A 25,612-nucleotide genomic window follows, 5' to 3' on the forward strand; every position below is an offset into this window, starting at 1 on the left:
AGGGCTCTGGCCCGCCCATATCAGAAAGAACGATTTTATTGGTAGCTCAGGATTTCTTGACAAACTGTATGAGTTTCAATGGAGAGTGTCCAGGCCAACAGGCCTGGACACTCTCCAAAAAACATGTCAATCACCTCATTGCGCTGAACAAACACACTTGTCTCCCCCCTAAGCAGATGAGGATGGAGGCCTCCAGAGGGGCCACGCTGCCCCACAGTCACCGCCATCACAGCCAGCATTCGGTGGATCAGCCCCCTGCCCTGACGCCACCTCCCGGGCCACAGGTGCAGCCTCAGCCCCAGACTGCCCCACACCAACAACAGCAACAACAACAGCAGCCGCCAATGCAACCGCAGACACCCACACAGCAGCCTACCATCCAGCACCCAGCGCAGCAGCCTACGCACCTGCAAATGCACCCACCCCACCCCCAGGCACCCATACAGCAACAGTACCCACCAATGCACCCCCAGGTACCAACACAGCAACAGTACCCACCAATGCACCCCCAGGTACCAACACAGCAACAGTACCCACCAATGCACCCCCTGGCACCCATACAGCAACAGTACCCACCAATGCAACCCCAGACACCCACACAGACCTACCAACAGCACCAACAGCCAATGCACCCACATACGCAGAACCAACATCAACACCAACACCTGCCTCCCTACCCACAGTCTCCTCAGCAGCCCCCACCCCAGATGGCTCAGCGTCCTCTCCAAATGCCACAATCTCCAGAACAACAACAACAACAACAGCCCATCAGCAACTACAACCACGTGCCCCCAATGCAGCAGCAGCAGCAGCAGCCACAGCTTGCTCCTTCACCTCCTCCCGTGCCTCCTCCTCCTCCTCCTCCACCTCCCCCCCCTCCCCCGATACAAACGGTGTCCCACCACTCGCCAGCGCCCCACATGTACAAGTTCAGCACCATCAACCGGCTCCAGAACCAGAAGTCCAATCAGAGCAAGCTGCCCACTTACCTCCAAGCAACGGCTCACCAAGTTCTCCCCACTCACCCTCCGGCCGCACAGGCCACCGTCAAACCCACGGTGAATGTTAATCACATCGCGGCAAGAACTAACGTCCCTCCCCCGCCCCCTCCTCCCCCTCCTCCCTCCATGCCGACGCCCGGGTCAGCTATGGCGTCGTTGAGGCTGGGCCCTCCGAGCCCCGCCGCTCCGCCTGCCTTCATCCCACCGCCGCCGACTCAACTACACCACACCATGCACACCAATGGAGTAGCATTTCCACCACCCCCTCCCCCCATGATCCAGCCCGTCTACCCCAACGGGATGAGGCAAAATCAAGCGATGAAGGAGAGGTTCCCCAGCCCCCCGAGGGACCTCCCGTCTCCAAACGGAGGCCTTGAAGAGTCCCCGCCTCCCGCCCCGGCACCACCGCCCCCACCTCCACCTCCCCCACCTCCCCCTCCGCCTCCCCCTCCTCCCCAGCAGCAGCAGGATGTCCCAGTGTCTGCCATGTTCCCGCCACCGCCCGCGCCCCCACCCAAAACCTTCACCCCAGGATTCATACCTCACGCGGCCCTTAAACCGTTGTCACCTGTATCGCCGTTCCCCCCAGCCCCTCCTCCTGCCGCCTCGGTCGGCCCGACGACCATGACTCCTCCACCACCTCCGCCCCCCCCTCCCGCCGCGCCCTTAAAGAAGCAGTTCAGCCTCCAGACGGGCCACCACCCACCGCCAACTCTACCCAAGCAACACAGTCTGTCCAAGCCGCTTTCAACAGGAGGCCCCCCTGCCATGTCTTTGGTGAAACAACTGGCGAGTCAGTTCCCAGTAGCCAATCACACGGAGAGCCCCAAAGCCCCGCTCTCCCCGCCCGCGGTCAAGACCAAACCAAAATGGCAGCCCAGCGGTGGAGGGGGTCAACAGCAGCTGCAGTCTCCAGAATTCCCCCCTCCTCCAATGGAGAACAACGCTGGCTTCCCTGTAGCCGCCCCGGGACCACCTCCTCCTCCGCCCCCACCACCACCACCACCACCCCCCATGGCCCCCGTCACAGGCCCGACCCCGCCACCCCCTCCGCTGCCTCCTGGGAACCTGGGCTCCCCCACCAGGAGGCCGCCGTCCGGCTCATCCAATTTCGGAGGCAAGAAACCCCCTCCCACCCCGCAGAGGAACTCCAGCATCAAGTCTAACGGGTCCGATTCCTACGAGGAGTCCAGGAGGAACTTGTTGAGCAAGTTTGGTTCCCGCAGCAGCAGCACCCCTCCCTCGTCCCCTTGCCCCACCGGATCCCCTTCCAAGGACCCGTCGAATGGGCCCCCCGCCCCCCCAAAACCAGGCAAGCTCAACCTGGCCAACCTGCCCATGGGTCTCCAGGCCAAAGTCAACCAAGTGAAGCAGATTGGCGGCGACTTCCCTTGCCCGCCGCCCGAGTGCGCCTACTTCCCCCCTCCTCCCCCCGTGAACGATCTCTTCCCCCCTCCCCCGCCTCCTGGAGGGGACGCCCCCAAAGTTGCGGTGGTGAACCCCCAGCCCCAAGCCCCCCCACCTCCACCGCCTGTGTCCCTGGTGAGTAACTCAACATGGGGGAAGAGCTCGCTGAAGAAGACCGCTCCGCCGACACTGGCGCGGCGTAGCAACACAACCCCGGAGCCCCCTCCACTATCCTCGCCTCCCCCCACGTCCCCGAAGCGCAGCTCGGGCCAGCCCAACTTCCTGGACGACCTCCACCGGACGCTGAAGCGAAAGTCGACGGGCCGACAGGGTTCCCTCAACTCGGCCGGCCTCACGGGCAAGTCGGACCCTCAGGCGGTAACTGTGGATGACATGGCTCTGCCCCCGCCGCCCCCCGAGCTGCTCCTGGACCAGGGCACGCACAGCAACGGAGGGAACGGCGGCTACATGTCGGGCAACATCTCAGGCTATGCAACGCTACGGAAAGGACCCCCGCCCGCGCCGCCCAAACGCGGGGACTTCACCAAACTCACTTGAGACTAGTATTGACATTGGGAGAACAAGAGATGGATGAACAGACAATGGAAAGAATATATGAGAGCTGATACCTCTATGATGCATAGAGGACTGTGTATATACTACATACCCAATATCAGTTACTGTTTGGTAATTGCATTTTTCTTTTTTAAACATGCTTTGCATTCTGGATCAGTGGGGTTTACAATATTGGGACAATTAAGACGACAGCAGGTACATTTGACGTCTTTAAAGGTTCTGCGTTTGTCTTAAACTCTCTAAAAAGGCATCGTATTGCCCTGTATGGTAAACCCCAGGCCATCTGGTACACCAAGCAGATTCAGTTATACGCTAATAAGAATTGTGCAAATATAACTGGAGCCAGGTCTGAGCCAAAAACCATGTATTCGCTTCTTGCCAAAATTTTGTGCTACGTTCTGGGGACAAAAGAAACAACAAAAACCATCAGGATCTTACGGCTTTGGTACTGCATGAAACTCATGTAAGAACAGAGCTGTACTCGTGTGTGTGTGCGCGCATGAGCGAGAGAGTCAAACCAAGACTGAATATACATACATGCATCGTGTGCATGCGTGTATGTACCAATACATGGCGGTGAAGAAGTTAACCATTAGCTAAGGACTTCTCAGAGCTGGAAGTTGAATAAGTTTGTTTTTATATAAAAATTATTTAATGATGATCGATAAATGGAAGGATTTTCTTTTTTCTTACAAGTCTGTTTTTAACAGCTGGTCAACAAAGTATAGAGTGGAACAAACGTTAGGGCACAATGGAATGTATATGGTCAGGCGTATTTAAGAAATTATAAAATGACACACATTAAGAAGGCAATGATTGACTAACAACATAAGAGGAAAACACTCAAAAGCCACTCAAACTTTCATATCCATACATGTTTCAAGACTGTTTCTCCACTTTGTAAATGCAAATCTAGAAGGAAGCCTTATCCCTGAAGTCTTGCACAGAGGTCAAAGCAGAGTGCGGACTGTGCAAATGAAAAAAAGAAAGAAATACTTTAGTTTTTTTTATTTGAAGGACTTGTGTAAATGTCATTGCGAGCGAGTCACCCCCCTTGTCGCCTGTCCCGTGCCGTGCGTTGGCTTGATTTTGGACCTTATCCTTCAGTTTGTATATCGGATTCTGTCACGTAAAGTATAGGCCTACTTACGTCCTTCATCAAAGGTGCACTTTTCCTGGTCCATTGTACAGCCCATTCAAACTCATGTAGTCAAGAACAGAAATCATGTGACCGGCATTAGATTGAATGTTGCTTTCAACTTTTTGTGTGTGTGTGTGTGTGTGTGTGTGTGTATCGTTTTCTTCATGGTGCCATTACTGCTTCAACGCTTGGTGCACAGGGGACTATAATGTTATATCTTGATTTTGTTACTGCAGAATAAAACATGAAGGTTTTTTTTTTCCATTTCTAGTGGCAATGCCTTCATTTTCATGGTGCTAGTGTTGTCCTATCAAGGGGACTCAATCTCAACATGTCCTTTCGTGTGCCAGGAAGACATATCATTAATATTTCCGACAATTTAAACTGGTTTTAAATTGCTTTTTGTGTGGAATAAAATGTGTGCAGCGAAGATGGTTTACATGGTAGCTCTCAATTCAAAGGGGACCATTATAGTCCATCGAGCAAATCATGAAGGCTTATTGTTTGCTCTCCACAACCAGCCCTGTTTAACATACATGCTATTCCGTTTTGTCCTACAGTGCAAATGGCCTTGGAAGGATGCTCACCATTTCTTATAATAACTGAATATCGTTTGCTACAGTGCAGTATGTAAGTTATTGATGTGCTGACGTGAACATGTGTGGGGGAAAGGGGAGGTGCCCAGGGAAATGAAGAAGAAGAAGAAGAAGAAAACCGGTTGCAGATAGAGTAAATGTGTCCTCTTGCATTTAAACTGAAAAAAAAATCACAATTATAAATGTTCAAAGCAGACTGCAATCCGTCTCCTCATTTGTTCAAACCATTTGGAAAAGCTTCATCTAGGAATATTTGTATTTGCGATTCAAGTAATGTATGCACTGTCATGGCATCGGGAACAGTATTTCTTAGTGAACCTTGCACTCCCTCTAGTGGTCAAAGCACAACACAGTTTTTCTTTTTATTTCTTTAACTATTTTATGCAGAAATGAACACGTCATTTAGGAGGCTTTTATAGCCAAAAAGAAAACCAATTTAATATATCAAGAAAGGGGCTACAATCATCATGTGCAAATGCCATCTTTAATTCTAGTTTTTGTATCTGATCAGCGCCTAATTGTTTCCATAGTGAGTTGAACTTTTTAAACTAGATAATTGCTGAAGCTCTCTCCTCTGGGCTGGACCTCCTCAGCTGTCTGTCTTTGGAGGAACTGGCTTGGCTGGAAGGGTGCAGGAGAAGCCGGGACTGCTGAAAGATATTGTGGGGGGGGGGGGGGGGGGTTGTGGTAATTTACATGCACTGAACATCCTAATTCTTCATGTCTACTACTGAATGACCTCTATAGGTTACCTCGGTTTGCAGATGGGATATTGAACTGGTGTCTCCCTCTTCTGGAGAAAATCTGGAATCAAAAACCTCGGCATTATTCAAATGCACTACTGCGAAAAAATCCAGTGTTAATAGTACACAGTACACCGGCATGTTGCTTTCTATGGTGGGCCACCTTTGTTTACAGAACCCTTTACAGAGCCCAGGCTGTATGTTAACACTGGATTTTTTTTTTTTTTAGCTCAAACACATTATGAACCCGTAGCAATTCACTGATTTTGATAGATAAAAGATAATGGAAAATTAGCATGGAAAATGACCTCACCTCCTCACTGGAACTAGAGCTTGAACTGGAGCTCCCGTCGCGGCCACATCGGAGAGAGACCACCTGGGCAGCAGAGGCAGACATCCGGACCCGAGAGGAGCAGGAGAGGGTCGGCTTGGAGGTAAGAAGACATTAATATTCTATGGAATGAAAATATCTCCCAGATATTTGTTAAGAGCTATTTGAGTTTTAGCATGAGCACAACTCCGTGTCCCGATTGACACACTGTGAACTTCAAAGTAAATGCAGTCCAACGCAAACAGTGGGTTGGCAATGCATCAGTGTGTAAACAACATGTGTCTCTTAGTTAGAAATGATGTACAAGGCCGTCCAAGAATAGTGCACAGGTACAGTGTAAAAAAAAACTATTTAACTTCTGACTTTGGACTGTGATACTGTTTGTTATATTAACTGATAGTAGTTTGTTTGCTTTAGAAGTCCCGTGTCATTTCAGGTGAACTTTCCCTATAAGGTAGAGAAGGCGATTCTGGAGAACACTTGTCAAAATCACTTTGTCAAAATCAGTGAATATCTCCATACAATACACTACTAGTCTGAACTGTGTGGTCTTAAAAAAAATCCAGTGCCAATCAATACACAACATAAACGGCATGTTGCTAGCTACTGTGGGCCCCCTTTGTTGACATACCAGTTGACATGGTGTAGGATGTGTATTACCACCAGACTATTTACGGTACAGGTAGCAGACAGGTAATGAGGAGATATTCACTGATTTTGACGAGGTGATTTAGACAACAAGCATTCCCTAGAATCACTGACTTCACCTTTTAAGCTTCTGCCATTTATGTGTAGACCCTAATGTGTCCCAAACCATTTCATGCCATCCCCTCCCATGACCTTTCGAGTGTCTCACCACAAATAAGCCGGGTCTGAAGGCACACGTCTGGGGATCGGTTGTGGAGCCCTTGGCACACTCTGTCTCTTTAACACCAAAGGTCATCAGCAGGTCAAAGGTGTTCATGCCCATGGGAACAACCTGACGAACGTTTGGTATTTGTTATAATCACACACACACAAAAAACACATACCTAGTACCTGCTGCTGTACTGTGTGGCCCTGATTGTAGACACAAAGCATATGAAGTCACTCACCCTTGAGACAGAGCCCCGAGTCACCCGGTACAGATGGCTAAAGCCGTATTGAGTGTTGACCTCTGCCATAGCTGCTCCCAGGCCTCTGTCTGCCATAGCCTGCAGCTCAGGGTTGTGCAGTGGGATCCCTGCAAAGACAAATGACAGAAGATGTTGGAAAAAGAAAGTCAGTGTCGAGACACTGTATCCAAGCAATCAATCATTATGTAGAGAACCACTCACCCGAGCTACCCAAAGACAGCAGTAGGGCCAAGAAAGGCACGTAGTAGGACTTCATCTTATTCATGATAATAGCAACAATGCATCAGTCCTTCCATTGCCACCCTCTAAATATGCCCCACTATTGACCTAGCATCGATAAGCGCCGCCTCTTACCCTCAATAAACCCAGAAAATGAACTTGCTCCCCTTGCTGCCTGTCCAGCATCCGTTATGCTGTGAACCTTTGTTCAGCACTATTGATCCCAGTCTGAATTAAAAGTGCACTATGATAAGATTTCAGATCACATTCTCAATCCCACACACTATAGCTTATGATACACTCTCAACCTTGTTTGATTATAACATTTGGCTAGGCCAAATTGATTAGCCTCTTACAGCACTTTAGGCCTTTTACATAAAGTAATTCTATTGATACAATGTGCTTAGAAAATACAAATTCATTGCAGATTTTGCCACTCACTACAAATACTGACAATGTAGGCCTACTTATCGGCAACAATTTTTATAATGATGTATTCCTTTGGCAGGCTAATATATCTGAGTGGTGATAGACATAGTGAAACCCTTAATTCTGTGTTTTGGGGCGTTTAATGTTTCAAAAATACTAAAGCTGAAAATTCAATTAAACTCATGGTCAGTAAAGTAAAAATTGACCTGCAACACTTCTGATGATCAATAAATCTTTTCACTTGTACCAAAGACCAGGCGGCCTACCCGAAAACAATGACAACGCCCCCCTCTAGGCCACCCCATGTGGTAATGTCTGGGTTCCCCCTCAAATTGGATTCCCCCACTTCCTGTTTAACTGTGTGCAACCTTTTATAATAGATCCATTTGTGTACCTGGAGGTAAATAAACCTGCGTTCCAAATCGCATGTATCTATCTTTTTTCTATTCTACATAGTACATTTGACCATAAGACAAAATATGTAGTGTCAAATTAGAGTTTTTATTACTTTTTTTAGACCGTTGTGAATGCTTTAGATTACATTTAATGACAACCCTACTCTGTAGCTCATTCCTCTTGCTTGATGCAGGTGCATACGGAGCAATGGTCGAGGAAGTGAGCAAATCCTACGGAGGTTTAGTTAATTTTAGGTTGGATAACCTATTTGACAGACATAGGCTACACCAACGACTTATTTTTTCCAAGTTTCACCCGCCAGAAATCCGAATAACATTATAGGTCGTTCTCTACATGTCATTCCCCTCTCTGCCTCTCCAAACTTTCTATTAAAGCATGAAAATGCCAAAACATGTCATCTTAAAATCATAGCAGACACAGGACACCTCTCTAAATAGGATCTTAGTGCTATCCACCAGATGGCGTCTTTTCCCTAACAACATGAAAAGTTCCAATTAAACAGTTTGTTCACTATTCCAAATGAATGCACTTTAGCCGGTATCTATATGGGGAAAATTTCAAATGAAATTGTATTTAATATCGTATTTCCAACACTGAGTGCGGTAAGATAGAGATAAGGTACCATACTAATATCGCCCATGCAGTGCAATATCTTCTAGGCACCATAGGATAGCGCTCGTAACACACTAGCTGCTATAACGATAGTGGTAAAATAAATTGATTAAAATTGTGCTGACTTTCTTTGCTTTGTGTTGGATGCTACAGATGCTGCCGGTGGAACGGTTTACACTAGCCTGGCACCGCTAGGCTAGGTTAACACATCATCTGTTGGAAACATGGAAGAGTCATCAGGTTCGTCCACATCCAAAATAATTATATTTTGACTTAAAATGATCAAATTATTCAATACTAAGAATTGTATGTAGAGTTAATAGGTTTTGAAAATTGTAGGCTCTTGAAAAATTAAAACAAATCCCCTCCACTGAAACTAGACAGTGCACCTTTAAGCTGACAGTAGGCTATATTTAACTAGCATCTCTATCAATCTGAGCGAATTATCACCAAACACAAATTACAGCTAAATTTAAAAGGGTTTAGTGTAGCATGTACTGTGGTGAATGTGAGCGCACGGTGGTGTAATGCTTAAACGCTCCACCAGAGGGCATAGGACGTCATGTTACGCCCAGTAAACTGTTCAGTGCATTGAAACAATACAAAAATAACATGTTAGTTTAGGTCAGTGGTTCTCAATTATTTTCTGTCATGCCCCCCCTAGGGGACAGAATTTTTTTCGCGCCCCCCCTAAATTGAAATACTATTGAGAACCTGCTAATGTTTATTTATCTATCCGTACAAAACCACTGTATCAGTTTCTGGCACGAGCATTCTGCATACAATTACCTTATTATCAAATTAGATAACAAATTAGCTGAGATAACTTCTGCAGCAAAAAAAAAAATCAAAGTTCAGTTTATTAGCTCAATTTGTAACATTTAAACAAGACTGCTCAGTTTGTGTGAATCTCAGGACAGAGAAACAAGAGCAAATGATTCATTGGGGTTTGCATTTCATTCAAAACATTTTTAAACTGTAAACATGGTTAAGGTGGTGTTTTTTTATTATAATAGGCCAACAGGCCTTCTGTGATGCCAATAATTCATTAATGTCATTGTTAGTCTACTTGCTTGATTTCTTTTTAAATAGCCTACAGAGACACATGTGGACATGTATTTACTGCAAATCGCGGCCTTTCGCGCGGATATGACCATACAGAAGCACACATGCTTGCTAGCACTAAAAAAAAATATATTTTTTTTGTCAGTTGGAAATTAAGGCATCCCGCGCCCCCCCCCGACAACTCACGGCGCCCGCCCCACCATTTGAGAAGCACTGCCTTAAGAGCTTGTACCAGCCTTTTAAACTCTGAGCCCTAAGCCATTTTTGAGATGTTTTGGTTTGCCTGGATTTATTCTCTTATTAAGATTGCATTCATCACCCCTATAATGCATAGCTGTCAAGCTATCATTTATTTGGGCCACAACCTGGACTATAAGAATATGTGTGCTGCAGTGATGTCGTTTGAATGTAGGAAATTATCAATTAGACAGTAAAAAAGCTAAAAATATCTCACAATTATTTATTGATATGACACAAAAAGGCACATTGATTAAGCTTGTTATTGCTTAAAACACTTCTTCTTAGTCTTGGGAGTCAATAAGTGATGAGAAAATTCTAAAATAAATATAAATTATACATAATAGAAACTATTCATAATCTTTTAAAAAGTCCATAGGCTTTTTCCCTGCATTTATGCTAATGACCACACGCGTACAGGCGATTAGCATAAATCCCTAACTAAAATACGCGATAAAAACGGATTTTATAGCCTATGGCAATAAAGAACAACATCGGATCTAACAGTTCCCGAAAATACCTAGGCTACAAGCTCCTGACTGGATATAAGCTCCTGTAAAGGCTATGATTGAATATTTGTGGGCTTCAGGGACTCTGCATAGGAGATGAGATCCGAGAGATTAATAGCATCAGCGTTGCCAATCAGACGGTAGAACAGCTCCAGAAGATGCTGGTAAGTCACATACATCACACTTTCCATGTTTGGACTGTGCAGGCAGATTTTCAGTCTGCAGCTTTGTCCTGGGCTTAAATGACTTTTACCTTCTCAGTTTCTTTATGATCCTATTATTGTTGGGTCTTTTTCCCCTTAAAAACATGCATCTTTTATTTCGTCCTTACAGAAGGAGATGAGGGGTAGCATCACCTTTAAGATTGTACCAAGTTACCGGTCCCAGTCCATGTCCTGTGAGGTAGGGTATTACAAACACACACACACACACACACACACACACACACACACACACACACACACACACACACACACACACACACACACACACACACACACACACACACAGGTATAGATTTTTTGTATCTTCAGTAGGGCATTAAAACGTTATATTTTGTATTTTCTGTTGCAGAAAGAGTCACCAGATTTGTCCCAACAGTCACCTGCAAATGGTCATGCTAGCGTCACTAGCTCCATCCTGGTATGTATCAGTTTCTCCTTTCCAAGTGGCATCAGGTTGGCAGAAGGAAAATGCATTAAATATGTCTTTTCTGCAATAATTGGGACATTCTAATACAAATCTTTCTACCATACTGAATTGCAAAAAGTACAGGGATCGGAACGCAGACACACTCCCTCTTCTACACAGGCTAACACAGTACTATATATAGACCTGAAGCTGTGTGCGTATCACAATGTCTGTAATAATCATTACTGCCTCACAGCTGCTGTTTCATATGAACAACCAACCACACACACACTGTAAAGATGAACATCAAGCTAAACAAGAACATAATGTTATCACAACATGACAGACAAACAGACAGACAGACAGACAGACAGACAGACAGATAGATGATAGACAGAAAGATAAATAGATAGATGTTGTTTGAAATAGACAGCAAACAGTGTTGTCTTGCGTCCTGACACAATATTGACCCATCAACCCAAACCTGTCCTCCCTATCACTGTCCTCCCTATTATGTTGTTTTGGGGACTATGAGAAACACTTTTTGTATTACACTTAGTCTAAAACATTTAATAAAATATGCAAATTAGGCAATATCTCATTCAATATGCAAACATATAAACCCTTGAAGTTACAGATTTCCTGAGGGGATCACAATGTTCACAGTGACAATGGTCATAGAAGAGTGTAAATATTCTGATTTATTATATAATGAAAATGGCTAAAAACAGTCAACCTATATACAATATATTCGAGGCCCTGTTGTAATACAAACACAAATGAGACCGTGGGCACATCAGTTCCCTCTAAATATACCATCAAACTAAAAAACACAAGTGTGAGGGCAGATTTATTTGTAACTCTCTAATTGATCTGTTGTTCATATGTATCTCACATCAGTTTAACACATGTGCATTTCCTCTAAGAATGTACTGACAAAACAGTTGCTTAAACTATTTTAAGGTTTATTGTGGCTGACCACAATAAACCCCTGAGACCTGTTTACTCTATTAACCATCTGTTAGTTGACACCCCCGTTGTTGAAGGGGGCCTTTAAGTACTCTGTCTGACCAAAAGATAGGGTCAGTCCCGTCGGGGGCTGACCATGCAGGTTGGAAACTTTACTCTGTTGTTTTATCTACTTTTATTAAATTGTTTATATTGAGAAGTTTCAGTTCATTTATTCCCACAAGGTTTAACTGATTAAAAACTTCCACAACAACAAGCAGCACTAATACTGCGGGTGTAACATGGTTGGTTGAGTTCTTGTTTAAATCCAGCTAAAATGGTTCAACAGTGCCATCTACTGTTGTAAACGTGTACCTGCACGGAGTAGTTGGGTCATTAGGGCAATGAATTCTGGGGATTTTCCAAAGCCATTGAGAGAATTCCATGAGTGAACACACTCTTGTCCGTGCCCACGTTGATGACTCTCTCCGCTGTTGTTTTCTATAAAATATGCAGATGCAGAGCCATTGAAAACTGCTGTTGCCAAAACCTGGGTTCCGAGACGTTATTGTGCGAGAGACAGACCACAGAGGTCACATTGGTGCCGTGACTCGTCCATGACCACGCCGGACCGGACAGACGTCTTCTCGCCACTACATCGTTTTGGAACTGTGTCCTTTTTATTAAGTGTGTTTAAGTGCCAGCCTAGTTGCTATATTTGATTGAGTTCTTAGCTATAACTGGTGACTTTTGATGACAAAAATGAGCTTCAGTAACTTTTGTAACTCTGATATCACTCCGCTGGGTATTGGCAGGGGTAGAGGGTTACATAGCACCCCAGTCCCATTTTCTCTTGGTGATCATTATGTGGGGAATAAGACATATTTTGGTGATGATGTAGTGACACCTCACAGTGAACCTAAAGTTGAGTTATGTCCACCACAGTGCACTAACACATCACCCCCAGCCCCTCCCCATGATACACATTCAGCAATATTAAGATACCATTATGGACTTCTGGGGAATTCATTCACAAACCTACAACTGAATGAACAATAAATAAACTAACTGTTAAAGGCATTTATGAAAATATAGATTTCCACTTTTGTTGTTTCTTGATCAGGTTTCACTGATGCGTTGTTGGAACGTTTCTAAACTTTAATGCTGTAAAGTTAATCTGTGAAATATCAGGAAGGACTTGTGTGTGTGTTTGCCTTAAACTGGCTCCAAACAGTCTCAAAGGTCAAATACATTAACTTAATGTGTCCCCTTCACATAACTGCAGAGCAAACAAACACATGATGTAGCGCACAAACACATCAAAATAGACAGAAACAGTAATACCTCTGAGGTCTTATTATCACTTCTTGTCCAGCAGCAAAACAAGCAGCGTTTTCAGGTGAATGTCTTGGGTGCTGCGTCTCATTAGCAGAGTAACACCTCCAAACCACTGAGGCACAGGCCAATCTGAGGTGTTAAAAAAATAAACTGTTATGATGGAAACACAGGTAAACATGTCAAATGGAAACTTTTAATGCAGCTACTGTAGTTGCACATTGGATAAAGTTAATGCACATGAACAAAATTATAAGAATACTGATCATTTAAATGTACTATTGGATTCATCAAAATCCTCACTTTCACACATAACCCTGTAAATAGGTAATTGTTCAATCCTGTAAACCTAAACTGGCAGTAACTTTAAATATCTCCATTGGCAATAATTGATGGGGATCCCATCCAACATAGCACACTGGTACGAGGGTTCTTGTTTAACCCAAAAAAGGGAGAAAAAATGTAATTCCTTCAATCTATAATTTGTTTTAATGAATCAGAATCATCTACTGTAGACGTTATTAAGGTCTCTGGCCTTCACAGAGACGTTGACCTCAACAGATGAAGCCAGGTAGCCTGCTGCACCATCATCGCCTCCACCTGAGGACATAGTGGGGTCGCCCAGTTTGGAGGCGTGGGGGTCTGAAACCCTTCCTCATTGTCACGTGATTACAATTCAGTCTATTATTGTTATTATTATTATTATAGATGTAAGCTGTCGCATTAACGTCTAGTTTGTATTTTAAGTTCCTATCTATCAAATAGTGAGTTAAAACAATGGTGATTGAGCATATGATGATGTGTGCTGCCGTGTCTGATGTTCCTGATTTTCCACGAGCAAATCAAAAGCAACAGGCATGCCTGGGCGAGTCTTCACTGCGAGTGCCAACGGCTGTAGTGATACAGACTCTCTGTCTGCACTTCTCATAACTTCAGGGTGGCAATGTTGGATCAAAACACACAGAGAAAGCATTCTGCAGGTAATTACTGCCAATGTACTGACTTCATACAGTCAATGTTCGGTTTTGAAAGAAATTCTGGCCCAGAACTGCCTGTAACTACATTTACAGCCACCAGGAGATGCCGGAACAAATTTTCCACATTTGGGTATATATTCTTATTTACTACACTGCCGTTCAAAAGTTTGGGGTCACTTAGAAATGTCCTTATTTTTGAAAGAAAAGTACTGTTTTTTAAAATGAGGATAACATTAAATTAATCAGAAATTCATTCTAACCAGAATAGAAAGAGAAGTGGGAGGCCCCGGTTCACAACTGAGCAAGAGGACATTAGAGTTTCTAGTTTGAGAAATAGACGCTCACAGGTCCTGAACTGGCAGCTTCATTAAATACCCGCAAAAACGCGAGTCTCATCGTCCACAGTGAAGATGAGACTCCGGGGTCCTGGCCTTCAAGACAGAGTGGCAAAGAAAAAGCCATAGAGACTGAGACTGGCCAATAAAAGTAAAATATTAAGATGGGCAAAAGAACACAGACATTGGACAGAGGAAGATTGGAAAAAAGTGTTATGGACAGACGAATCCAAGTTTGAGGTGTTTGGATCACAAAGACACAAGATGTTGGAGGAGTGCCTGACGCCATCTGTCAAGCATGTTGAAGGTAATGTGATGGTCTGGGGCTGCTTTGGTGCTATTAAAGTGGGAGATTTGTACCAGGTAAAAGGGATTTTGAATAAGGAAGGCTATCACTCCATTTAGCAATGCCATGCCATACCCTGTGGACAGCTCTTGATTGGAGCCACGCTAGAACTAGTTAGGGAAGAAGCACTCAGCTGGTATTCTGCCTTTAATGGAGTGGCCAGCAGTCACCAGATCTCAACCCTATTGAGCTGTTGTGAGAGCAGCTTGACCGTATGGTACATAAGAAGTGCCCATCAAGCTATTCCAACTTCAGGAAGCGTGGGGTAAAACTTCTTCAGAATACCTCAACAAATTGACTGCTAGAATGCCAAAGGTCTGCAAGGCTGTAATTGCTTTAAAAAGGAGGATTCTATGACGAAAGCAAAGTTTGAAGGACAAAATTATTATTTCAAATAAAAATCATTATTTCTAACGTCATCAATATCTTAACTATATTTTCTATTCATTTTGCAACTCATTTGATGAATAAAACTGAGATTTCATGGAAAACATAAAATGAACTGGGTGACTCCAAACTTTTGAACGGTAGTGTAATTCTTGAGAGTTGGAGGAGAAGATGACTCCACTCTTTATTTTAGAAGTGAAGCTAGTAGCTGGTTAGCTTAACATAGAGAATAGTAACAGGGATTTCAGGCAAATGTTTATGAAGCAGCCAAGCTAGCTGCTTCCACTGTTTCGAATCTTTGTGCCAAGCGCAGGTATCCTGGTGCTTGCAGTGCATAAAAAAAATTTAATCGTTGACAAGTTAATTTTTCTACCATAATTTCATTCAAAACGTTTAATTTCATATCTTCTATATATTAAAAATAAAGCATTTTAATTTAGATTATTACATCTTACAGCTCATGAAAAACACAAGTCCAGTATCTCATAATATTAGATTATTACATAAGGCCAGTCAAAAAAAAATACAGGAAATTCCAAAGTTTTCTTTTCAAATAAAAGTACATTTTGCATTTCATTTGGAAATCAAGATCCAAGAGTCTGGAGGAAGAGTGGAGAAAAAGTGGCCCAGAATCCAAGTAGCTTGAAGTTCAGTGTGAATTTCCACATTCAGTTATGATGCGGGGTGTCATGTGATCTGCTGAAAAGCTTTATGGAGATGCAAATTTCCTTTTCCAGCAGAAATGGGCACGTGTCATCATGCCAAAACCACTAGAAACTTGCTGGGTGACAATGGCATTAGATGGGTATTGTCAAGAGAAGTATAACAGACACCAGACCCAACAATACAGACGAGCTGTCGACCGATATCAAAGTAACCTTAAGCTTCCTTAGCATTGCCACAGGCACATCGCCTCCATGCCACGCAGACTTATTGCAATAATTCATGCAAAAAGAGCCCCATCAAAGTATTAAGTGTATAAATGTACACACTTTTCTGAAGGTTATCCTTTCTGTATTATAAATATTTTTTAGATTTTCAGATGCTGGATTTTTGATTTTCATGAGCAGTAGGCCATAATCAACTAAATTAAAACAAAAAAGACCTGATATGTTCCACTTTATTTGAAATGAATGAAGAATATATGAAAGATTCACTTTTTGATCATTACAAACTTTTTGATCATATTCAAAATATTATGATGTGCACCAGTACTTGAGGTATCAGTTTCTCCGGTAACTCTTAACCAGAAAGCGAATGAGCGTGCCTACTTAATATAACAAAGCCATTGGATAAGGTTGTAGTTAGCAAATCTGCAGAAAACTTGTTTTGAAAATGACTTTGTCAAACTCAGTTAATGTCTCCTCACGATCCATTACCTTTACGAACTGTCTATGCGCTGAAAAAATAAATCTGGTGTTTATACACAACCTAGGCTCTGTAAACGTGTAGGCCTACATAAACAAAGGGGGACAACCGTAGCCAGCAACATGCCAAATTACAGAGCATAGACTGTGTATCAACACTGGGTTTTTTCAGTGCAAAAGTGCAAACATCGGGATCGTGAGGATATTCACTGATGAAAAGCACTCAAGAATCACTGACTCCACCTTTAAACTTTATAAAGTATGTCTCATTTGAAAGTGGTACGTGGAAACAACGTGCATAAAAAGATATAAAAAACAAACCAAAAATAAATATGAAAATATAATGTATCGTCATAGAACTAAGTTTATGTTAATGAGTGTCAGATATTACATCATCTCTTTGGGATTCGGAGGGGGGGTGTTAGAGGCAGATAAATTAACTTTCTGCTAGAGACTCGAGCCATTTCTCTAGTGCCTGCTTCCTCCTCCTCCCCTGATGGATGGCACTGGGGTCACTCAGCTCTGCTTCCCCGAGCTCAACTCGTCCTGCCGGCGCCTGCCTCAGCCCCGCTCTGAGAGCGCCCTGCTCTACACCGTGCTGGCCTTGGTCTCGCTGCTCACTGTGACACTCAACCTGCTGGTCGTGGTCTCCATCTCCCACTTCAGACAGCTCCACACGCCCACCAACGCCCTGCTGCTGTCTCTGGCTCTGTCAGACCTGGTGGTGGGGATGCTGGTGATGCCCATCGAAGGCCTGCGCCACATGGAGACATGCTGGCTGCTGGGGAGGCTCATGTGTGCTGTGACTCCGTATATTTCTTACTGTCTGCTTTCTGCCTCCGTGGGCCACATGGTGCTCATATCAATAGACCGTTATCTGGCTATCTGTGACTCGCTCCTTTATAGCAGCAAGATCACCTTGAAAAGAGTGACACTTTTAATCTGTTTGTGTTGGGCTTGTTCTCTTCTCTACAATGGGTGTATTATGATGGGACACTTAAAGCAGCCCGACAGGTTCAGCTCCTGCCATGGCGAGTGTGTGGTTGTGATCAGCCACACAGCAGGAACTGTTGATCTGTTTATCGCCTTTGTGGGGCCCTGCACTGTCATGATTGTTCTTTATACGAGGGTGTTTGTGGTTGCTATTTCTCAGATGCGAGTCATTCGGTCGCAGACCGTCGCTTACAATGTCCCTGCAGCTCCAACTGTTAAGAAATCAGAGAGGAAGGCGGCCAGGACTCTTGGTATAGTAATAGGGGTGTTTCTAATGTGCTTCTGCCCATATTACTATCCTGCTATCGCAGGCGTGGAGACCTCAACTAGTTCGTCCTATTATGCTCTGTTGTCTTGGATCTTGCTGACAAACTCCTGTGTGAACCCTCTGATTTACGCCATGTTTTACCCGTGGTTTAGGAAAGCCATCAAACTCATCTTTACCCTCAAAATACTGCAGCCTCACTCCCGTGAGATGAAGCTCTTGTAAACAGGACTGAAAGGGTCTTTGCACAGTCACTTTTTGGAAACACTTTCTCGTCACCTCTAGGAAATCCCTTGAAAGATTCTTTATTCTGCTGAATACACAGAAACTTGCAGATACTTACCTCTATCTCGAGTCTGCAGATGTCTGTATTGACCTTTATGAAGCACTGCACGCACAGCTTGTGTCTGGAAGCAACATATTAACAGAGACAAATGCAAACATTAAACATATATCTAAACTTTATTTACTCTTTTTTCTTTACTTTTGTGTACACAAGGTTGTCATAAGCAAACAAGATGGGTGAAAGAAAGCATAGAATAATGATGCTCATCTGCTGGGATACATTCAATAAAGATGATGTTCAAATAAACGAGCTGTGTCAACAGGCGTCACTATCACTATTATTGAGAACTACAATGTACATTTTTTGCACCTCTCTTGCCAGCTGTGCCATTATAAATAACCAAATCAGTGTGGTCCTTTATCTCTCAGCTTGTATAACCTATTTTTATATCACACAGATGTCAAATGCACTTCCTTGATTGTTGCACCAACACAATAAAATGCCTGTTCTTTACCAAGGAAGTTAAAACGCTCACCAAGTAAAGATAATATCGTACAAACTATGTATAGCACTGCATATTCATATGTTTATCCTGAATGATCTCTTTGCATTTGTAGAATGTGGAGTATTGACACAAGTGTCTGATTGAATTGGGCCTGTAAATCACAACGAAAAGTAGATACATTGAAAAATTATTTAAGCATTAAAATTCACAAAATAATTTACAAAGTAAACATCTGGTTATGCAAATGTTATACATTACTTTGTATATTCAAAAAAGTAATACAAAGCAGTTGAGCAGTAAAGTATACATCTGAATAATAGGAAGAGAGTAAAAATCGCATCCCCTTGCCTAAGGCCCAAGTAAATAAATATGTCTCGCAATAAAGACTGGTAAATGGCTGGGGTTTTTACAAAGCAATTTTTTAGGTATAAATCTATGAACATGAAAAAAAATAAGGAATATATAAATAAACCTGTAAAGGATGGCTTTACTGAACATTAAACCCTTTTTTGATAAAAACATCTTGGCAAACCTGATGTATTTGGCCCTCACTAAAAAGGTATGCAGGTTTTTGCTTTAACCACAAGAGGGCAGTGCCCATCTTCTAAAAAAGGCCCTAGTGTGAGTGCGCTATGAAGTCTATTTCAGAAGATTCCAGCTCACTTTTTTTTTTACATCAGAAATAGCAGTAGACCCACAGAAATCTTAAAATCACCCTTCAGACAATTAATATAACATTTCACAGCTCAGTGTTTCATTTGTTAAACCAATTAATTCCGATTAAATTCAATTTTGCATTGATGCACACTCAAACTTCTAGTTGACAATAGTGTGTGGTGTTAAACTCGTCAGCTGAAAACTCAACTGCACTGATCCAAAACAATTACATAAACATTAATATCTTGTCTTGTGCATTCTTATTAAGATCCATTTAATCCAATATGAGAAAAACAGTACTAGGCGGCCTGCTGTAAAATTTATCTTGATTTGAAGTAAACTAGAGGTTGAAATATTATGTTTGAAATAGAAAAAAATGCATCTCTATACTCATATGTCTGTATTGCTTGAAGTGGTGGTTAAATGCATTTACACTTTTCTGAGCTTTTTAAACAGTAAATCATGATTGTATTTGATTAGGTAAGTTTCGCTTTTTTAATTCTTTAAGTACCATCATTGCAGATTAAATCTTTCTTGTTCTGTGATGAACTAAATGATTTATTCTTAGCTTTACAATAGAAAAAATAAGCTTACACAGTCATGGACAAAATGCAGGCACCCCTGAAATTCTCTCAGATAATGCACTCTCACCCAGAAAATGATTGCAATAAAAAGTGCTTCAGCATTAATATTTTTATTAGATTTGTTAGATTAGATTCAGAACCCTCCGGCACTTTCTCTCAAATCATTTTGGTGCTTTTTAAAGTACGCTTTGTGTCATTGTCCTGCTGAAAGACCCATGACCTCTGACGGAGACCCAACTTTCTGACACTAGGCCGTACATTGCGCTCCAAAATTCCTTGATAGTCCTCCGATTTCATGCACAGTCCTGTGCCAGAGGCAGCAAAGCAACCCCAAAACATATTTGAACCTCGACCATGTTCGACTGAAGGGACTGTGTTTTTCTCATTTAGTTTTCTGTAAACACATTGATGTCTTTTACCAGATAAATTATATCCAATTTGGCTTTTTGTCTATTCGCTTTTGTGTGTTTTTTTCATTGCAAACAAATTACATAAATATATTATTGCCCAAACATTTGTACTTGCAAACAATTTCTGGGAGGAGCAGTGCATTATCTAACAGAATTCCAGGCTTTTGTCCATGACTGTATGTTAATTACTTGATTGCTTGCTTATGTCATGGTCATTCAACTACACATACTTTGAAACCCTCCTCAAGCTTAACATGAAACAAAAAAAATATTAATGATAAAAATTAAATTGGGGGGAGGGAGAAGTGATGAGGAAGGAGAGAAGTTACATCATGTGTTTTGAAAGGTGGGAGGGATGGTTTCAGGTGGATAAATCAACTGTCTGAAGAGGAGTTGCGTCTCTCCTCCTCCTCCCCTGATGGATGGCACTGGGGTCACTCAGCTCTGCTTCCCCGAGCTCAACTCGTCCTGCCGGCGCCTGCCTCAGCCCCGCTCTGAGAGCGCCCTGCTCTACACCGTGCTGGCCTTGGTCTCGCTGCTCACTGTGACACTCAACCTGCTGGTCGTGGTCTCCATCTCCCACTTCAGACAGCTCCACACGCCCACCAACGCCCTGCTGCTGTCTCTGGCTCTGTCAGACCTGGTGGTGGGGATGCTGGTGATGCCCATCGAAGGCCTGCGCCACATGGAGACATGCTGGCTGCTGGGGAGGCTCATGTGTGCTGTGACTCCGTATATTTCTTACTGTCTGCTTTCTGCCTCCGTGGGCCACATGGTGCTCATATCAATAGACCGTTATCTGGCTATCTGTGACTCGCTCCTTTATAGCAGCAAGATCACCTTGAAAAGAGTGACACTTTTAATCTGTTTGTGTTGGGCTTGTTCTCTTCTCTACAATGGGTGTATTATGATGGGACACTTAAAGCAGCCTGACAGGTTCAGCTCCTGCCATGGCGAGTGTGTGGTTGTGATCAGCCACATAGCAGGAACTGTTGATCTGATAATAACCTTTGTGGGGCCCTGTACGGTCATGATTGTTCTTTATACGAGGGTGTTTGTGGTTGCTATTTCTCAGATGCGAGTCATTCGGTCGCAGACCGTCGCTTACAATGTCCATGCAGCTCCAACTGTTAAAAAATCAGAGAGGAAGGCGGCCAGGACTCTTGGTATAGTAATAGGGGTGTTTCTAATGTGCTTCTGCCCATATTACTATCCTGCTATCGCAGGCGTGGAGACCTCAACTAGTTTATCATACTTTGCAACGTTGTCTTGGATCATGCTGACAAACTCCTGTGTGAACCCTCTGATATATGCTATGTTCTATCCGTGGTTTAGGAACGCCATCAAACTCATCTTTACCCTCAAAATACTGCAGCCTCACTCCCGTGAGATAAAGCTCTTGTAGATGGGGCTGAAAGTGTCTGTTCACATGCTGCCTGCACCATCTGTTGCCATTACCTGTGTATGTGATGTTCAGACTCACCGTGTATTCAGTATGTAATGAATAGCTCTCGACACTCATCGGCAGGGGCTTCAGTTGAAGACTCAGTTTTCCAAGCACTCTGCAGCAAAACATATGTTGCACATAAGATGAATGAAAAATATAACTAACAAATGTGATAAAGAGCACTTTTATTATTGGGATCTTAATTTCAAAACATTTCGACCTTGGATTTAGACTGCTTTTGTGTTTAACTTGTGCAGTTAGAACAGCATTATTCCTAGAAAGAAAAAAATGTATTGTCAATGAATTACCAATAATGCATGCTAATTGATTGTGACTTTTTTTGAAAAGGTCCTTATGAATCTGTTAGTTTGCTTCCTCTTGACCAACAAGGGTACTGTTGTTGCATAGTCTTCATTAAGAGATTTAATGTCAATGATCTGTTTTTCAAATCACTCTGTCAAGATGTAATCAAAGCATAGGTGCAGTTGTAGGTCTGGCATGATTAATACTCAGTGGAATTAACAACAATGTCACGCTGAAAATCTATTCAACATCTTAAATTACTGACATCCAAGAACTTACAGTGCAATAATAAAACAGTCAAATCAAACAAGAAAGTGGTAAATCATTAACACTCACTACAGCACTATACCTTTGTGTATCACTCATCCAGAGACTTGGTTGTCTCTCGTGTGTATGCGTTTATGAAGCAAGCCTGCAAAGCAACACATATGAAATGGCAAAAATTACTATAAGCAGAATTTCATAGAACACATTTTCCCCCAACTTAATTGCATATATATAAAATAGTAATTAGATTATAACACCCTTAAAAATATTGTTGCTGTTTTCCATAGATCTAAATTCAGATGTGACTTAACTCACCATCACACACTGGATGTTTATTGCTTAAATGTATAATTAAAATGTTTATTCCAGTTTATTCTTATGCTGAAGCGCCAAGGTAACATAGTTTGCACAGGCAAAAAAAGTCAAGGTCATGTCAGAGCAGGGTTTCAGCATTTCTTATAACTTAACCAATCAGGCAAGCAAACAAGAGAAGATACATCCTGCCTCATGCTACATAAGTTAACTATTAAAACCTTATGTAAATGTAAATAATTATTCAAGTCATCCTACTTCAGCTAACAAATTAATATCTCCAACACATAATATTATTGCCTGTCCTTGATATCACAGGTGACACCGGCTGTGTTCGAAGGGCCATACTTAGGTCCTACTCATAGTCATTTTGACATCAATTTAAGTATGTTGTGGTTGTGTATGCGAGTTTGTGTAAGCGAGAAATGCCCGGATGAGTACTTACTTCCGGAAACATTTTGTGTGGATCGATAGGTTACTTTTCCTACTCAACCGCCCCACAATGCATTGCATCTTTTCAAACGACATATAAAAAAAAAATTATTTCTAACTTCTGTATTCTTCCGTGTAAATGGTCCAACGAACCTCGCATACACAATCGATGGTTAAGTAGACAGAATTTAGTATATATAAGTTGAGTATGTAGGAGGGAGGACGTTAGTGTGGCTTTTCAAAAACAGCCAAAGGTTCACATTTCACTCACGATTGTTTGATGGTCATCCAGAGCGGTAAGGGGCAGTGTTGCCTGGTTTAAAGGCCTCTGAAAACCAAATAAATAGCTTGTCAGGGAAAGAATACACAATCCTGAACTGTTTAGTTGTATGCTAAATTGCCCCTAACCAAAGTTACTTGTGTTTTTCTCTAGACTTCTTTAAACTTTAAAGTCTAAAATCTTTAAACTAGTCTTTTGGTTATATTTTGAGTGGTATTACAAAAGCTTTTGCATGGCAGCAAAAGCTTTTGTAATAAATGTTCACACCCCTAATGGGTCTAAACTTTACTTCACCTCAGTTATAACTTAACCACTGCACTTATCTCCCCACATATCATATGGCTAATAAACAAAAACACTATAATATCTTACAAGTTTTTTCAAATCTGTTATGTGAGCACTGGTCTGTAGTAAGAAAGAGAGTTCAGGGGTTTTGCCAGCAGGTGGTGCCAATTGGATGCTGATCACAGAGTTGAACAGCTGAGTGTGACACAGGCAAATCTGATCTGGATTAATAAGCTTTTGTTGCACTGCTTCTGTGTGTTCTACATTACACAAGATAAAGATGCACATAAAGAACCTTTAACCTCTCTGGTTTTCAACAAGAGGGAGTTTCTTTATTCCAAAAATGTCCACTCAACCACGTGTCAGACAAGTGGGGCATCCACTGCCTGCATTACGAAATAGAAAATATACAACTCCCATCTGGAGAGTCAATGCACTAAATCATTGCTCGCAGATTATATTACAACACCACACAAGCATCTCACAACTCAGACTTTAAACAAATAAAACACAGTCAATTACATCTTTCAAGCGGGTTTGAGTCCCAGTGAATCAAGAGGAATGTTGGAAAAAGGAAGGTTTCAAAGTAAAATACACTGTAAAAGCAAATCCACTTTTTACAGGCTGTTGTGTCTGGGTGAGACCCAAGCGGTGTTAGACAAAGCAGAAGTCAAAACCAAGGCCACTCATCTGCTGTCACTGCTCTGAGTGAGGAGGGATGAAGTCAATTGTAACGCTTAATTTGTCATTGAAGGATTAGAAATTATCGAGCGTTTCATGTATGTGTCTATTCCAATATTTTATGGTAACCAAAATCTTCCGTTTTATCCTTGACAGAAAGGAAATGCTGCCGCCTCACTGAGTATACAGTACTTACACAAGGGAAAGTTTAAACAGGTAAACTTCTACAATCTTCTCTCTAACTTACTCTAAAAAACTATTTACGATTTACAGTTTACAATAATAAAAAAATGGTTTGTCTTGGAATATTTCGGTGTATCTAAAAAAAAACGGTATCATGGATTTTTTTCACGTAACACCATTCAAACATTTTAAAGGTCACATATTATGCTAAATGCACTTTTGAAATGTGTTCTAACATATCCATGGGTCCACGGTGTGCCTAGAGACTGCCAAAATATTTAAAAAAATAACAATCTCTCCTTTTCTCCTTTTCTGAAACCCCCACGCCTCCCCCCCAATATACTCCAGTCAGAATTCTCCTCGTTTCTGACCTCAAAAACTGGAAAGCCAGAAGCTTCCACTGTGCAGCCCACACCCCTATTTCTTATTGGTCCGCGGCCCTGACAGACAGAGGGCGAGGCGTATCTGGCTTCGCTTCCGGACAGGGGGCGGGGGGAGCTCAAAGATTGTATATTTACGAGGGGAGCTGCAGCTCTTTTTAAAAAATAGGCCATTGTGAGATTAGCTAAACATCAGCATAGTACAATAAATTATCTGAAAGTTTTTTTCGGCAAACAAAAGAAGAACGTATTAGGGACCACTTAGACCATATAATATGGTGTATAATAGAACCGAAAAGTGTATAATATGGGAGCTTTAATATATCACATGTAGTGAAATAATTTAGGCCTGTTTTGTTTTAAATCAGATCATTAAGGCTATCAGCTTATGAAAATTAAAATCCAGTATCTCAAAATAAGAGGGTTAAGGCAGTGCTGGAAAATAATGGTGGCCACACAAAATATTGACACTTTCGGCCCAATTTGGACATTTTCACTTAGGGGTATACTCACTTTTGTTGCCAGCACTTTAGACATTAATGGCTGTGTGTTGAGTTATTTTGAGGGGACAGTAAATGTACACTGTTATATAAACTGTACACTGACTACTTTACATTGT

At 42.4% G+C, this 25,612-nt stretch overlaps 4 protein-coding genes across 7 annotated transcripts in view; 3 read left to right on the top strand and 1 right to left on the bottom strand.

Moving 5' to 3' along the window:
• The window catches only part of raph1b (Ras association (RalGDS/AF-6) and pleckstrin homology domains 1b), a 41,963-nt gene extending 37,120 nt beyond the window's left edge, over nucleotides 1-4,843 (top strand). For all 4 annotated transcript variants that reach the window (XM_080052895.1, XM_080052897.1, XM_080052898.1 and 1 more), the window contains one exon: nucleotides 177-4,843. In XM_080052895.1, the coding sequence (XP_079909021.1) occupies nucleotides 177-2,966 (2,790 nt within the window). In that variant the 3' untranslated portion in view covers nucleotides 2,967-4,843. The remainder of the gene's footprint in view (nucleotides 1-176) is intronic.
• Nucleotides 4,844-5,462: 619 nt separating this feature from the next.
• On the bottom strand, nucleotides 5,463-7,175 carry LOC307269874 (secreted phosphoprotein 24-like; the record flags this gene model as incomplete). The annotated part of the gene is made up of 5 exons (XM_080052956.1): nucleotides 5,463-5,525; nucleotides 5,778-5,891; nucleotides 6,652-6,774; nucleotides 6,890-7,017; nucleotides 7,112-7,175. The coding sequence occupies 5 exons, from the start codon at nucleotides 7,173-7,175 to the stop codon at nucleotides 5,463-5,465; spliced, it is 492 nt and encodes a 163-aa protein (XP_079909082.1).
• A 10,044-nt stretch (nucleotides 7,176-17,219) lies between these two features.
• LOC307269828 (trace amine-associated receptor 13c-like) lies at nucleotides 17,220-18,206 on the top strand (the record flags this gene model as incomplete). The annotated part of the gene is made up of 1 exon (XM_080052903.1): nucleotides 17,220-18,206. One exon carries the CDS (start codon nucleotides 17,220-17,222, stop codon nucleotides 18,204-18,206), a length of 987 nt encoding a protein of 328 aa, XP_079909029.1.
• Nucleotides 18,207-20,841: 2,635 nt separating this feature from the next.
• On the top strand, nucleotides 20,842-21,828 carry LOC307269829 (trace amine-associated receptor 13c-like; the record flags this gene model as incomplete). Its single annotated transcript, XM_080052904.1, has 1 exon — nucleotides 20,842-21,828. The coding sequence occupies one exon, from the start codon at nucleotides 20,842-20,844 to the stop codon at nucleotides 21,826-21,828; it is 987 nt and encodes a 328-aa protein (XP_079909030.1).
• Between the last annotated feature and the right edge of the window lie 3,784 nt (nucleotides 21,829-25,612).

This window comes from Ammodytes marinus (assembly GCF_949987685.1).
Source record: "Ammodytes marinus genome assembly, chromosome: 24".
Taxonomy (NCBI): domain Eukaryota; kingdom Metazoa; phylum Chordata; class Actinopteri; order Uranoscopiformes; family Ammodytidae; genus Ammodytes; species Ammodytes marinus.